Consider the following 17,271-nt stretch of genomic DNA (forward strand, 5'->3'; position numbering starts at 1 on the left):
TCTACAAAAAATACAAAAAATTAGTCAGGTATGCTGGCACACACCTATAGTCCCCACTACTTTGGAGGCTGATGTGGAAGAATCACCTGAGCCCAGAAAGTCGAGACTACAGTAAGCTGAGATTGCTTGCAACTCTGCACTCAGCCTGGGTGACAGAGTGATACCCTGTCTCAAAAAAATAGGATTAACCATATTTTTTAATTTATAGGAATTTGTTTATTCTTAAAAGTGTTCTCTAGTACACCTGCTTTTTTTACTTTTTCTGTTTTATTATTCTGATGAGTTGGAATAATCTTTGATTACTTGGGACTACTGAGAGAACAAAGCACTTCCTAAAACACTTTAAAAATTTGCCACATTACTACATATTTGTTAGGCTTTCTGTTAGGGACAGTTCTTTCATCTTGATTTCTTCTGCCAGGTTATACCAATCAACCTATATAGATAAGCTTACATAACATATTGTTGACATGATTGATCGTTACATTTCATTTCCTTTTTAAAAACTTATATTCTGCTTTGTATGGCCACTATTTAAAGCTAAAAATGGAACTCTTAAAATCTAGTATGGTGTGACTCAGTACCGCGTTTCTCTTTCAAATAAGTCTCAAAGGCATTTTAGAGGATAACAATTTGTCTACAGGCTTTCACTCTTGTTTTTGGGCTTCTGTTCTCCAAAGGGAGATATGAAGGCAGTAATTGAGCTCTTTGGATTGTAATGGTAAATTTTCCATAAGCACTACACTCCTATAAGGTAGCTGTCTGCTGTTTGTTTAGGATTTTAGACAGGCATATGTTTTCCAAAATAACTGGCAAATATTCTGGCAAATGCACAGCCCTCTATGGAAATGTAATCAGCATCTGGCACAGAAATGCAAGGAAGCTCTGCTGCTGCTGTTTCAGTTGTACTTTGTTTGGATCTTCATTGTGGACTCTTTTTTCTTAGATTTCTTAGATTTCTAAAAACCTTAAAAAAAATCATACACAAAGTAAACAAAATAGTGTAATGAGCCCCTCCTTTATCCATCACCCACATTTCTAGGGTTCTTTTTACCAGAGGTTTTCTAACAATTGGGTTTAAAAAAAAATCTCTGTGCTGCTAATATTGCTGCCTTCTGCAGTCTGTAGACTGAGTTTTCCAATGCTTTCTACTTATAGTGCTTCCAGAAAAGCACCTTGAAGCCCAATTGGCTGAGCAGGCTATGGCCATGTGCTAAGGAGTTGGCTGAAGTGTGTAATTCTCTCAGTCTTCATAATAAGATCCTCATGTCTGAATATATGTGATGTGTATGCCTTTCAACCCTTGAACTCTATGGAGTTTTGCATTTTTAATTTACTAGCTTGGCTACCCAATGTCGGATTGAATATTTTCTATTATGCTTTCCAGCATGAAGATTGAGAGTATAATATTTGAGGAAGGATGTGTGGTTTTTAAAATTCATTGCCTCTGTGGTTTGTCAGAATCCAAAAGCGATTTCTCTGGAAAGAATAGTCCCTTTTCTAGTGTTTTGATCAACTTCTAGTTCCATGTTGATTTGTCATCACTGTTTCTGTTTGGTTCCTTGTGAATTCTTAGTTATTTTGCTAATGGAAAAATTCTATACCTGGCTGCTTTGACAGTGATTCAGTGGAATATCTGCAACCAAATGGAGACACAAGACTGATATGATACCTCTCTATCTGAAGAGATAAATAAGAAAGGGACTCTACAGTATAATTAGTCTTATGTACTTTTCTTTTGACTGAAAGTCTTGAGACACTTGAAGTCCAACTCTAATGATTGCTGATTTTATACTCAAAGAAGGATATGAGTTCTTTCTTCATAGCGCTTCCTACAGATATGAACATTCCAGTCTGGCCTGAATTGATTTAGAGACAATCTTCCTAGAAGCAGAGGGATAGACTAGACAACTTCAGAGAAACTTCTGAATTCTTTGATTAATGGATTCTATATCTTAAGAAAAATGCAGAAAACTTCAAATGGATTCAGGAAAGAGCCTTCAAAGATGATCAAAGAATTAAAAACTAGGACCAATGAGGAAAGGTGAAAGGAATTTGAAATTACTTTACCTGAGAAAAGAAAGTCTAGGAAATGATTGGATTGTTTTGTTATTTGAAGAGAGCTACTTAATAGTATTCGAGGTTATTGAGAAGCTTTTTTATTTTTTTGCTGAGGACTTAAGAAAAATAGGCTTAAGTTTCAGTAGTGAGATTTGAGTATAATATAAAAGTGTTCCAAACCATGAAACTTGTTCAACATCAGCATGAGTTATCGAGGGAAGTTATGGAATCTCCTTCCTTGGAGTCTGTCCTAAACATAAGACAAATAGGCTGGGTGCGGTGGCTCATGCCTGTAATCTCAGCACTTTGGGAGGCTGAGGTGGGTGGATTATGAGGTCAGGAGTTTGCGACTAGCCTGGCCAGTATGGTAAAACCTCGTCTCTACTAAAAATACAAAAATTAGCCGAGTGTGGTGGTGTGCATCTGTAGTCCCAGCTGCTTGGGAGGCTGAGGCAGAAGAATTGCTTGAACCCGCGAGGTGGAGGTTGTAGTGAGCTGAGATTGTGCCATTGCACTCCAGCCTGGGTGACAGAGTAAGACTCCATCTCAAAAAAAAAAAAAAAAAAAAAAGACAAATAACTATTCAGTGGGGGAAAGGACAGTCTTTTCAACAAAGGATGCTAGAAAAACTGGATACCCACTTAACAGTGAAGTTGGATTCTTACTTTACATTTTATTCAACAATTAATTCAGAGTGGATCAAAGACCTAAATGTAAGATTGAAACTATAATACTTTTACTAGAATACACATGGGAAAAGCTTCATGACATTGGATTTGGCAGTGATTTCTTGGATATGACACCAAAATCACAGACAACAAAAGAAAAAAACTAGCTAAGTTGGACTTCAGCAAAATTTAAAACTTTTGCACACTGTCAACAGAATTCTAAAAAGGGCAACCCATGGAAAGGAATAGGAGAAAATAATATCTAATAACAGATGATATCCAGAATTTACCACTATAACAATTTTTTAAAGTTCAGTGGCATTGGCCAGGTGCCGTGGCTCACGCCTGTAATCCCAGCACTTTGGGAGGCCAAGGCAGGCGGATCACTTGAGGTCAGGGGTTTGATACCAGCCTGACCAACATGGAGAAACCCCATCTCTACTAAAAATACAAAAATTAGCCAGGCGTGGTGGCGCATACCTGTAATCCCAGCTACTTGGGAGGCTGAGGCAGGAAAATCACTGAACCCGGGAGGCGGAGGTTGTGGTGAGCCAATATCATGCCATTGCACTCCAGCCTGGGCAACAAGAGTGAAACTCCGTCTCAAAAAAAAAAAAAAAAAAAGTTCAATGGCATTAAGTACATTTACATTGGTGTACAACCGTCACCACCATCCATCTCCAGAACTTTTTCATCTTCCCTAACTGAAATTTTGTATCTGTTAAACACTAACTCTTCATTCTCCCCTCCCCACAACCCCTTGGCAACCACCATTCTGTCTGTCTCTATGAATTTGACTACACTAGATACTTAATTTTTTTTGTTGTTTGTTTTTTTGGAGACGGCATCTTGCTCTGTCGCCCAGGCTGGAGTGCAGTGGTGCGATCTAGGCTCGCTGCAATCTCCACCTGCCGGGTTCAAGCAATTCTCCTGCCTCAGCCTCCTTAGTAGCTCAGACTACAGGCGCACGCTGACACTCCTGGCTCATTTTTTGCATTTTAGTAGAGACGGGGTTTCACCGTGTTGCCCAGGCTGGTCTCGAACTCCTGAGCCTCAGCCTCCCAAAGTGCTAGGATTACAGGCGTGAGCCACTGCGCCTGGCTACTAGGTACTTAATATTAAGTGGACTCATGCAATATTTGTCCTTTGTAACTGGCTTATTTCACTGAGCATGATGTCCTCAAGGTTTGCCCATTTTGTAGCATGTGTCAGAATTTCCTTTTTAAGGTTGAATAATACTTCACCATATGTATATACCCAATTTTGTTTATCCATTCATCCAATTATGCACACTTAGGTTGCTTCCACCTTTTAGTTATTGTGAATAATAATGCTATAAACATGGATGTACAAATAAATCTGAGTTCCTGCTTTCACTTCTTTGGAGCATCTATCCAGAAATAGAATTGTAAATCATAATGATTCTGTGTTTAATTTTTTGAAAAATTGCCATGCCATTTTCCAGAGCAGTCGCACCATTTTGCATTCCCATCAGCAGTGCACAAAGGTTCCAGTTTCTCCACATCCTCATCAACACTTGTTATTTTTCTGTTTTTGATAATAGCCATCCTAACGGGTATGCAGATGTTGAGCTTTATTTTATTTATTGATTGATTAAGACAAGGTCTCACTCTGTTGCTCAGGCTGGAGTACAGTGGCACAATCACAGCTCCCTGCAGTCTTGATCTCTGGGACTCAAGCAATTCTCTCACCTCGTCCTCTTGAGTAGCTGGGACTATAGGAGCATGCCGCCCTGCCAGGCTAATTTTTTAATTTTTGGTAGAGACAGGGTCTCTCTGTGTTGCCCAGGCTGGTCTCTAACTCCTGGGCTCAAACAGTTCTGCTGTCTCAGCCTCCCAAAGTGCTGGGATTACAGGCATGAGCCACCATGCCTGTCCTATTTTGTTTATTTATTTGTAAAGATGAGGTTTTGCTGTGTTGCCCAGGCTGGTCTCTAACTCTTGGTCTCCAGTGATCCTCCTGCCTCAGCCTCTGAAAGTGCTGGGTTGGCAGGCATGAGCCACCATGTCAGCTAGTGTTGAGCTTTTAAAGAGAGATTATAATGTGTTTAGGGTAATGTTTGGTTTTCTTGTTGCCAGTTGCCCAGTACACTGTCAGTTTAGAATAATCAACCAGCCAGTTGCTCAACTGGTATAGAGCAAAGTATGGTTGTTTGGCTGCTTTATCTCTGAGGTTTTTAGAAAACTCCATTTTTGGAAACTTGAACACCACATTGATTGAAGTTACGTATTTTAATTGCATTTACAATCTTTAATTCTCAATAGTTTAAAAAGAAATATACATAAGGATGTTCCTAAAAGCATTGTTCATAATATTGGAAAATGAAAACTGTTCACGTGTCCAAAAATTATGGGGAGGGTGTGTATACATACATACATAAATACATATCCACATACAGGGCAATACTTAAACCATTAAAAATAATATAAGCCAGGCGCAGTGGCTTATGCACTTTGGGTGGCTGAAGTGGGAGAATTGCTTGAGCCTAGGAATTTGGGATCAGCCTAGGCAACATAGTAAGATCCTATCTCTACAAAAAATTAAAAATTAGCTGTGAGTGGTGGCACACACTTGTGGTCCCAGCCACTCGGGAGGCTAAGATAGGAGGATGACTTGAGCCTGGGAGGTTTCAACTGCGGTGTGCGAGACCCTATCTTTAAAAAAAAAAAAAAAGAAATTATACACGTTTATTTACTGCCATGGGAAAATGTTATTACATTGTTGAATTCAACAACAGCACATTAATGAACAGCAAATATATTATAATCTCATTTATATAAAATTAAGTTCATTAGTCTATATTATATATATTAATACATATATAGATAAATAAGTACTTTGAAAGACATTCACTAAAATGTTAATAGTGCCTCTCTTTAAAGTGACAGGATCACAGATGATTTTTACTTTCTTCCTAATTTTTGTATATTTGAATTTTCTTCTGAGCATGCATTATTTTTCTAAAAATAATAAAACCATGAACCACCCAAAATTCAGAACAAAACAAGCAGGAAATACATTCTGGTATTTTTTTATTTAAAGATTTGGCATCAAGTTTCCTGGGAGAATACATATCAGGAGAATATTTCATTGCAAGAAAGGTATCCTTGAATGATAGCTCATGCAAAGTCTATTTTTATTTAACTATCCATGGAAGGAGTTGTATGTAATTCACCTTCACCTTCTCTTAGCTATACTGTCTAAGACCAATTGTGGTTAGAAAAGGCTCTTATATATGGATATTATCTCTCAAACATTGGGTGATCTTAGCCCTCGTTTACTCCAAAAATTTAAGAATGGAAGAATCCCATTTGTTTAAATCTGATCACAGAATCCCATTTGTTTAAATCTGATCACAGTTTTTCTTTTTGGATTTCAGGAACCAATAAAATCACGTGCTCCACAGCTTCATTTAGAGTACAGATTTTATAAACAGCTTGGCAGTGCAGGTAAGTCAAGTTTTTTCTCTCCACTTACTTAGCATGTAGCTTAGCTGGAAGCCCTAAAATATACAAATTTTTTTGTCTGGTTTACCCTTTTCACCAAACCATCTATCTCCCCTGCTTGCCGATAGGTAAATAAACACAGTCAACCACAAAGCTACTTGCACTCTGGTTCCTGGAGTTGAGTTGACAGGGGAACTGTGTTGCTATGACTATGCCCACAGACCAACTTGCAGATGCCTTCCACTTGTCAAATACTCATAGTGTGAAGGATTTGCTTTTCAGCAGTTCATTCTCTTTTCATTTCTTTACTTATACCAAGAGAAAGGAGGAAATGTTGGTAATTTGCAAAATATACTTTACCACATTGAGGTGGTTTATCTGTTTTGAAGACATACTAAAATATACATTCTGAAATACTACAGCACTGTCATTTTATCCATTGTTCTCATTAATTTGCAAGAGCTATCCATATGATTGTAATAACCTATGACCTTTGACAATTTTTAAAAATTAAGCTAATCACTTTAAAAAATGTTTGTTTTTACCTAAAAGCTCTAATTTCTCAAATATCTTACTGGCTTCCAGAAAAATGTTTTGCTAATGTTTACCTGTAGGGACAAGTCTCTCAGAAGATGAAATCTTTCAGAGCCATTTTCACTATTTGACATTAGTAGAATTTCCTCTGCTTTATGCCCCCTTCACTGTGACAGGTTTTATGTGAATGACTAAAGCTCGGTTTCTATTTTTTTTCTTTCTTTCTTTCTTGTTTTGGAGACAGGGTCTCACTCCCATCACTCGGGCTGGAGTGCAGTGGCACGATCACGGCTCACTGCAGCCTTGACCTCCTAGGCTCAAGCAGTTCTCCTGCCTCAGCCTCCTGAGTAGCTGGGACTGTAGGCATGCACCACCACACCAGGCTAATTTTCTGTATTTTTAGTGGAGATGGGGTTTTGCCATGTTGCCCAGGCTGGTCTTGAACTCCTGGGCTCAAGTGATCTCCTGCCTTCAGCCTCCCAAAATGCTGGGATTACAGGCATGAGCCATCATACTGTTGGTTTCTATTTCAAGTAATCCTATTGAAGGTACTACTGAAGGAATTTGAGTTCTACTTCCTAAAATATTTAGAATTATATGAGTCATTGTGTATTATTCAAGTTTTATTATACCCTGACTATAGCAATAATCAACTATAGTTATAACTCAGGAAGCCCACAATGGACTTGTCTTTCATTGAACTTAATATGAATTCTTGCTCACAGTAGCCTCTCAGTATATATTTGTTAATTCATTGGAGTGTTTTTGGCATAAGATTTAAGACTGGCAACTGAGTTCACAGGGTGTATACATAACTTGAGGCTTATCTTCCCAGATGCCCCAAGACTACATTTTAATTGTTGTTCTTCTTACATTCCTGGTTTCATAATGTTGTTAAGTTATTCTAGGTTTCATAAGTTTTAGGGAAAAGACTGTCACAGCCCATTTATGATAAGCATGTTTGTATATGTCTTATAAATCTAAGGGTCAGGTAAAAACATGCTTAATCCAGTCCAGCTTAGAAGTTTAAATGGGGAAGTGGACAGGCCAGTTTTCAGGATTTCCTCTGTAAGCCCTTTCAAATAGATCCACCAAATCAGACCAATCTTCCCTTTTCAATATAGAGCCAAAAAATCTAATGAATTTGTTAGGTAGGAATAACATCTGTGCTGCTGGGTTGGTACTCTCCCCAAATACAGAAAATTGCAAGCTCTTGAAGTTTCAGCATTCTCTGTGCACTGAAAATGAGGAGTAAACAGGGAGGGCATTAGAGGGAAGGTGACTATACAAATTGCTTTTCACTTAAGCAGCAAGGAAAAACTGGAATCTCTGAGACTGGTACATCCATCATTGTCATGAGTGGGAATAGGAGGGCTCTGTTGTACTGGTTAGGCCAACTGTTGACTCATAGGTAGGCTGGCCATCGTTGGTCTGTCTCCCAATACCTTTTCTAACAAACATATAAAGGTCACAAAGCCTTCTAGGTCTTATATGCAGTTCAGTGGTGACTACTGGCCTCTTTTCTGCTTCTTGAGATCACCCACTACTCCTAAAACAGCTGCGGTGGGCATCGTCTTAATACCCTTGCCTGCAACTAACAAGGTAGCTACAGACTCTTCCAAGATAGGAAATGCTTTAGTTATCTGTTTCAAATCCCCTCGCTACCCCTACCCCCTAGTGTAAGAATTGCTTTTAGGATTTTCTTATAGTAATCTAAATCGGCTTGACTACTTAGTTCTAATCATAGAGTTCACCAGTCTTCAGGCTAATTTAATGTGGGAAAGTCCAGTGTATTTGAAGTTCTTCATATTAGGCCCAAGTTTGCCATTTATTTATTGTTTTTTAAATTTAGATGGAGTCTTGCTCTGTCGCCAGGCTGGAGTGCAGTGGCACTGTCTCGGCTCACTGCAACTTCCGCCTCCCAGGTTCAAGTGATTCCCCTGCCTTAGCCTCCCGAGTAGCTGGGACTATAGACATGCACCACCATGCCCGGCTAATTTTTTGTGTATATATACATATATATATATATATATATTTTTTTTTTTTTTTTTTTTTTGAGACAGAGTCTCGCTCTGTTGCCCAGGGGGTAGGAGTGCAGTGGCACGATCTCGGCTCACTGCAAGCTCTGCTTCCCGGGTTCACGCCATTCTCCTGCCTCAGCCTCCCGAGTAGCTGGGACTGCAGGTGCCCGCCACCATGCCCGGCTAGTTTTTTTTTGTTTTTTTGTTTTTTATACAGCCCAGAGGTGCTTTATTTATTTATTTATTTTTAACACCTATTATGCCATGAATTCATAGGGAATAGGTTCCAGCAGCTCAGGCTCCTTCCCATTGGTTCTCACAAAGTGTGCTTCTCTGGGTGGAGCAGGCTGGCACTTTAGTTGAACCCAAGTACCTTTCTCTTTGGCTTCTTTCTTTTTCTGATCATTTTCCTTCACGCGTTCCAGGAAGCTATCTTGGCTCTTAGAGTGCTTAATGTGCTCAAATACGCACATTAATTCTCTTGGCAAGAATCTTGCCCTTAACTTGTTTGCTTACAACAATGCCAACAGCATGCTGGGTAACACTGTAGACTCTTCCAGTTTTGCCATGGTAACACTTGTGGGGCATTCCTTTTTGAACAGTACCCATTCCCTTGATGTCCACAATATCACCTTTCTTATAGATTCGCATATACATGGCCAAAGGAACAACTCCATGTTTTCTAAAAAGCCTAGAGAACATATGTCGGGTGCCTCTCCTCTTTCCCTTTGTATTTGTCATTTTGGTGAATTACTGGAAGATGGCGGTTCCGGCCGAATGGTGGTTTTTTTTTTTTTTTGTATTTTTAGTAGAGACGGGGTTTCACCGTGTTAGCCAGGATGGTCTCGATCTGACCTTGTGATCCGCCTGCCTCGGCCTCCCAAAGTGCTGGGATTACAGGCGTGAGCCACCACACCTGGCCAATTTTTTGTATTTTTGTAGTACAGATGGGGTTTCACCATGTTGGCCAGGATGGTCTTGATCTCCTGACCTCGTGATCTGCCTGCCTCAGCCTCTCTAAGTGCTGGGATTACAGACGTGAGCCACCGTGCCTGGCCATATTTTTTATTTTATTTTTTCCAGAGTCCAGATGAGGAAGAACATTGGGATATTTTTAAAATCCTGATTATATTATCCTATTGATAATTAGGCGTTGACTATTTTTTTATTGTAATTGCATATTGGTTCCACTCTCCCCACTCCCTGCCATAAGATTATAAGCTCCTTGAAAACAAGGCTTGTGTCTTCTTCACCCTTGTATCTCAAGTGTATCTTAAGGCCTGGTGTGATGTCATTCTGTCACATAGTAAGCAGTTAGCAAGTAGTTCAGTGGCAGAAAGAAGTTAGGAAGATTTAACAAGCTTGCCTTTTTAGATTTTTACCAATGTTATTAATAAAAATATTCCTTGTGATGGTTAAAAAAAGGAAATTTATTTTGAAAGAAGATCAATTGACAAGAAAATAGACAAGATTTCATCATGTGTCATTGTAAACGTGAGCATGAACACCAGAGCTTGTTTTAAACTTACAGGCACAGCATTCCTCCCCCTATTTTTTTCAGAGTAAGTTCTCAGCTGCAAGTGTGACTCATTGGTAGTTAATATTTGAGCAGCCAGTGCACATATGCCACTCTTTTCATTACCAAGGTGATGTTGCAGCATTGTAAATAAACAACCTTTTGTGCCAAAGCCACACAAAGACCACAGTAACATAATTAGTGTTTTTACTCACTAGTGTTTTGTCTGTCATTGTTCATTACTGTCCAATGAATTATAAAATATTTGAATTTCCTGACAAGGAATACTTAAACAAAAAGCCTATTATGACTTAGGTTTGTTCAGTGAATTAATCATTACTTATAAAATAAATGTATGAAATTATTTGGGAGAAATGATTGATTATGAATTTAAAGAATACCTATTGCTGCGATATCCAGAGCTTGAGACATTAAATTCCTAAAATAGGAACTTTTTTGTTGTCCTGGGACTATGACCATTTTCTTCAGCACCCAACTCTTAATCATTACCTTGGCCTTTTGGACCCCAGTTTCACATTGACGACCTGATCTAGAAATTCATACCAATTCTCTAATTATGTAGAGATAGAACAAAAATGACAGCACTGGATAATTGTGAACGTGGTTCTGGTTGGAGGTCTTCCACATTGTCTCTGCTTTTCCTTGTGTGACCTCTAACTCTTTCCCTTCCATTCCACTTTGTTTTCTACTGAGTGGTCACACTTTTCAAGCTTTGTTTGTTGATTGCAGTTTTACCACCAAGATTTTCAAGACTTAATGCTTAAGAATTGATATCTCCAAGATAATCAGGGAAGAAAGTAAAGGGGACCATGAGAACCTTGAAACTGAGAATAAGCATTTTATTTTCCTGTTAGCTATCATTTTTTCATTTCTTATAGAAACCAAATTGTAAAATCTTATAACTATTTTTCTTATTTTCTTCAATCATCAATGTTATGTTAATTGTATTATGGTCACCATAGGCAAGTTTTAATTTCTTTTCTTTTTATGGGAATGATTTTAGGTTTTAGTATTCCCTTAGGGTCTTTTACATAGGAAGATACATACATTATCAATTTAAAAATTTTCCAATCCACAAATCTTTTTTCCAGCATAGTTCTCACTTTTGCTTGTATTCTAGCACACAGGAACAAGATTTGGTGGATGAGAGGTTTGGGGCAGAGATATGAAAGAGCCTGTGGCCGAAACAGATCCATATTAGGAAGAGTGACAGTATGAGAATGACTCCATAGCTAGGTATGGGCTGACTACATGACAGCAGTGTGGTACATGTTCGGTAATTGAATAGAAGATGAATAAGTCAGAACTAAGTGTGCAGCTGAAGTGGGAGGAAAAACGGGGGGAGGGGATGAGTCAGCAAGGACCAGAGCAAATGAAAGAGGATTGAGGGTTTAGAGGGTAGGTATACGGCAGGATGATAGGATTCTTTGCAGTAAATGACAGGAAAATGGCGATCTCTGACATAACTAGAAATTTCTAAGTCTAGGCTGCCATATCCTGGCTTCCCAGCAGCTATTGTAAGCTAGTGACTCTTCTGCTTTGGTTCTCTTATAAAGGAGAAGCTAATCCTCAAATTAAAAAATGACAAGATTCCCCCCTCCCTTTTTTTCCTTTTTTTCTTCTTTTTTTTGAGAAATAGACTCTTGCTCTGATTCTGAGGCTAGAGTGTAGTGGTGCAGTCGTAGCTCACTGCAGCCTCAAATTCTTTGGCTCTAATGATCCTCTCACCTCAGCTTCCCAAGTAGCTGGGACTACAGGCGCAATGCACCATAGCTGGCTAATATTTTTAGTTTTTGGTAGGGATGGAGTCTCACTATGTTGACCAGGCTGGTCTTGAACTCTTGGCCCCAGGTGATCCTCTCACTTTGGCTGCCCAAAGTGCTGGGATCACAGGCATGAACCACTGTGTCCAGCCTTAACAAGACGCTAATTGAAACTTCACAAATGCAGGAGTCAAAACAAAATCTCACTGGGCAGAGAAAGCCAATTAACTTGTTAAATACCTAGTAGGTGGTTCATTTTTAAAATTGATACATAATATACCTATTTATGGGATATATGTGATATTTTGATACATGCATACCTATGTGTAATTATCAAGTCAGGGTGGTTAAGATACTCATTACCTCAAAACATTTACCATTTCTTTGTGTTGGGAACATTTCAAATCTACTCTTCTGGCTATTTTGAAATATACAATAAATTATTGTTAACTGTAGTCACTCTGCTGTGCTATCAACACTAGAATTTATTGCTTCTAACTGTATGTTTGTACCCATTAACCAAGCTCTCTTCATCCTCCCCACACTCAACCATTCCCAGCCTCTGGTAACCATCATTCTATATGAGATCAACTTTTTAAGTTTTCACATGAGCGAGAACATGTGATATTTGTCTTTCCCTGGCTAGCTTATTTCAGTTATTATAAAGGCCTCCAGTTCCATCTGTGTTGCTACAAATGACAGAATTTCATTCTTTTTTGTGTGTGTGTCTCTTTTTTTCCTTTTTATGGAGAATGGGGTCTCGCTATACTGCCCAGTCAGGTCTCAAACTCCTGGGCTCTAACTATCCTCCCACCTCGCCTCCCTGAGAGCTGGGATTACAGGTGTAAATTTCATTCTTTTTTTATGGGTGAATAGTATTTCCTTGTGTATATGTACCACATTTTCTTTATCCTTTATCTGTTAATGGACAGTTAGGTTAATTGCATATCTTTGCTATAATGAATAGTGCTGTAATAAACATGGACGTACACACGTTTTTGATAAACTGATTTTGATAATGGCTATGAAGATCATTTGCCCATTTTTAAATCAGATTATTATTGTTACTATTTTTTGCTATTGAGTTGTTTGAATTGCATATATATCCTGGCTATTAATTAATCCCTTATTAGATACATGGTTTGCATATATTATATTTTCTCTTATTCTACTTGTTGTCTTTTCACTCAGTTGTTTCCTTTGCTGTGCAGAAGCTTCTTAGCTTGATGAAATTCCATTTGTTTATTTTTACTTCTGTTGCCTGTGTTTTTGAGGTCTTACCTGAAGGATTTTGCCCAGACCAATGTCATGAAGCATTTCCCCAATGTTTTCTTCTAGTGGGTTCATAGTTTCAGGTCTTACATCTAAGTCTTTAATCCATTTTGATTTGATTTTTTTTTTGTATAGTTAGAGATGGGGTCTAGTTTTATTTTTCTAAACAGATCATCCTTTCCCTACTGAATGTTCTTGGCACCTTTGTTGAAAATTAGCTGGTTCCAAATATGTGGGTTTATTTCTGGGTTCTCTCCTCTCTTCCCTTGGTCCGTTTGTCTATTTATGCCAGTAACATGCTCTTTGGTTACTGTAGCTTTGTAGTATATTTTGACATCAGGTAGTGCATGATTAGTGGGTGATGCCTCTAGCTGTGTTCTTTTTTTTCCCCCCACCTTGATACAGGGTCTTACTCTGTTACCCAGGCTGTAGTGCAGTGGTGTGATCACGGCTCACTACAGCCTCAGCCTCCCTCACCACGCCCTGCTAACTTTTTGTAGAGGCAGGGTTTCGCCATGTTACACAGGCAGGCATCAAAGTCCTGGACTCCAGTGATCCACCTGCCTCAGCCTCACAAAGTGCTGGGATTACAGGTGTGAGCCATTATGCCTGGTCTTGCTTTGTTCTTTTTGCTCAGGATTGCTTTGGCTATTCAGAGACTTTGTGATTACATAAGAATTTTAGGATTTTTTTTCTATTTCTGTGAAGAATGTCATTGGTATTTTGATACGAATTGTGTTGAAGCTATAGATTGCTTTTGGTATTATTAATATTTTTACAATATTCTTCCAATCTATGAACAAGGGATGCCCCCCCGGCCCACACTTTTTTTTTTTTTTTAATTTTTCAGTTTCCTTCACCAGTGTTTTATAGTTTCCCTTGTAGAGATCTTTCATATCCTTGGTTGAATTTATTCCTAGGTATTATTTGTAGCTATTGTAAATGGAATTGCTTTCTTGATTTTTTTCCACTAGTTTGTTATTGGGATGTAGAGATGCTACTAATTTTTTTATTTCTTATTTTATTTTTATTTTTTGAGACAGAGTCTCGCTCTGTCACCCAGGCTGGAGTGCAGTGGCGCGATCTCAGCTCACTGCAACCTCTGCCTCCCAGGTTCAAGCAATTCTTCTGCCTCAGCCTCCCAAGTAGCTGGGATTACAGGTGCCCACCACCACACCCAGCTAGTTTTTGTATTTTTAGTAGAGACGGGGTTTCACCATGTTGGCCAGGCTGTTCTCGAAGTCCTGACCTCAGGTGATCCACCCGCCTAGGCCTCCCAAAGTGCTGGGATTGCAGATGTGAGCCACCATGCCCGGCCTATTTATTTATTTTTTTGAAACAGGGTCTCACTCAGTCACCCAGGCTGGAGTGCAGTGGTATGATCTCAGCTCACTGCAACCTCCACTTCTCAGGCTCAAGTGATCCTACTGCCTCAGCCTCCTGAGTAGATGGGACTACAGGCACATGGCTAGTAATTTTTGTATGTTGCTTTTGTATCTTGCAACTTGACTAAATTTTTAAATTCATTTTGAGAATTTTTTTGGTGGCAGTTTTAGGATTTTCCACATATACAATCATGTCACTTGCATATAGGGACAATTCGACTTCCTCCTTTTCAATTTGGATGCCCTTTATGTCTTATTCTTGCCTGTTTGCTCTGGATAGTACTTCTAGTACTATGTTGAATTAGAGTGGTGAGAGTGGGCATCCTGTCTTGTTCCAATTTTTTGAGGAGAAATTCAGCTTTTCCCTGTTTGGAATGATGTTAGCTGTATTTGTCCTATATGACCTTTGTTGCATTGAGGTATGTTCCTTCTGTACCTAGTTTGTTGAGGGTTTTTTTGGTTTCATTTTGTTTTTCTTTGAGATAGAGTCTCGCTTTGTCTCCCAGGCTAGAGTGCAGTGGTGCAATCTTGGCTCACTGCAACCTCTGCCTCCCTGGTTCAAGCGATTCTCGTGCCTCAGCCTTCTGAGTAGCTGGGATTACAGGCACACGCCACCACACCTAGCTAATTTTTGTATTTTTAGTAGAGACAGGGTATCACCATGTTGGCCAGGATAGTCTCGATCTCTTGACCTCATGATCTGCCCTCCTTAAAGCCTCCCAAAGTGCTTGGGTTACAGGCGAGAGCCACCGCGCCCAGCCGAGGATTTTTTTTTTTAATCATGAAAGGATGTTGAATTTTATCAGATGCCTTTTCTGTGTCTATTGAGATGATCATATGGTTTTGTCCATTCTACTCATGAGATTTATCTCATATGTTAATTTATGTATGTTGAATCATTCTTGCATCCCTGGAATAAATCCCACTTGATCATGGTGAATTATCTCTTTTATACATTGTTGGATTTGGTTTGCTAGTATTTGTTAAGAACTTTTGCATCTGTGTTCATGAGGAATATTGCTGTGTAGTTTTCTTTTGCTGTTGTGTCCTGGTCTAGCTTTGGCATCAGGATAATCCTGGACTCAGAATGAGTTTGGAAAAATTTTCTCCTCTTCACTTTTCTAATGTTTTAGAAGAATTTATATTAGTTCTTGATGTAAATCTGGTAGAATTCAGTAGTGAAGCCGTATGAGGCCATTCTTGCATTGCTATGAGGAAATACCTGAGACTGTATAAATTATAAAGAAAAGAGGTTTAATTGGCTCATGGTTTTGCAGGCTGCACAGGAAGTATGGCACCAGGCATCTGCTTGGCTTCTGATGAGGCTTCAGAAAGCTTACAGTCATAGCAGAAGGCAAAATGGGGACTGGTACATCACAATACAAAAGCAGGAACAAGAGTGACTGGGAGTGGGGGGAAAGTGGGGGGAAAATGACCAGATCTAATGAGAAGTCACTTATCATGAAGACAGCACTGCCATGATTCAAACACCTCCCACCGAGCCCCACCTCCAGCATTGGAGATTACAATTACATATGAAATTTGAGCAGGGACAAATATTTGAACTATATCAGAAGCCATCAGGTTCTGGCCTTTCCTTTGATGGAAGAAGTTACTGCTTCAGTCTTATTACTCATAATTAGTTCAGGTTGTCTGTTTTTCATGGTTCAATTTTGGTTGGTGGTATGTGTCCAGGAATTTATCCATTTCCATTAGATTTTCCAGTTTATTAGCATATAGTTGTTCAAAATAGTCTCTAATGATTCTTTGTATTTCTGTGGTATCAGTTGTAATGTCTCATTTTTCGTTTCTGATTTTATTTGAGTCTTCTCATTTTTTTCTTGGTTAATCTAGCTAATGGTTTGTTGGTTTTGTCTGTCTTTTTTTAAAAAAAATAACTTTTTGTTTCATTGATCTTTTGCAACTTTTGGTCTTAATTTTGTTGATTTCTGCTCTTATCTTTATTATTTCTTTCCTTCTACTGAATTTAGACTTTTTTTTTTCTTTTCTAGTTTCTTGATATGCATCATTAGGTTGTTTATTTGAAATTCTACTTTTTTGATGTGTTTATTGCTATACCCCATCTTGATTTCTTCATTGACACTATAGTTATTCAGGAGCATGAATTTCCATGTATTTATATAGTTTCTAAAGTTCCTCTTGTTATTGATCTCTAGTTTTATTTCCTTATGGTCAGAAAAGATATTTGATATACCATTTATTTTAAATTTTTTGAAACTTGTTTTGAGGCCTAACACGTTGCCTGTCCTGGATAATATTCCATGTGCTGATGAAAAGAATATACTCTGAAGCTGTTGGATGAATCATTTTGTAAATGTCTGTTAGGTCTGTTTGGTCTAAAGTGATGTTTAAATCCAATGGGATGTTGAAGCCCCCAACAATTATCGTGTTGGAATCTATCTTTCCCATTAGATCCAATAATATTTTATCTTTCTGAGTGCTATGATGTTGAGCACACATATATTTACAATTGGTTATATCCTATTGCTGGATTGTTCTCTTTATCATTGTATAATTACCTACTTTGTCCCTTTTTACAGGT

The 17,271-nt window shown here is 38.6% G+C and overlaps 1 protein-coding gene and 1 pseudogene across 11 annotated transcripts in view; one reads left to right on the forward strand and one right to left on the reverse strand.

The window, feature by feature from the left end:
* Window positions 1-17,271, forward strand: part of CSNK1G1 (casein kinase 1 gamma 1) — a 141,068-nt gene that overhangs the window by 43,015 nt on the left and 80,782 nt on the right. For all 11 annotated transcript variants that reach the window (XR_008657684.2, XM_055278176.2, XM_055278169.2 and 8 more), the window contains exon 3: window positions 6,130-6,199. Coding sequence is in view for 10 of the 11 variants with exons in the window: in XM_055278176.2 (XP_055134151.1) it covers window positions 6,130-6,199 (70 nt within the window). In the remaining variant the exon portion in view is untranslated. The remainder of the gene's footprint in view (window positions 1-6,129; window positions 6,200-17,271) is intronic.
* On the reverse strand, window positions 8,960-9,507 carry LOC129482402 (large ribosomal subunit protein eL21-like; annotated as a pseudogene).

This window comes from Symphalangus syndactylus, chromosome 5 (assembly GCF_028878055.3).
Source record: "Symphalangus syndactylus isolate Jambi chromosome 5, NHGRI_mSymSyn1-v2.1_pri, whole genome shotgun sequence".
Classification (NCBI taxonomy): domain Eukaryota; kingdom Metazoa; phylum Chordata; class Mammalia; order Primates; family Hylobatidae; genus Symphalangus; species Symphalangus syndactylus.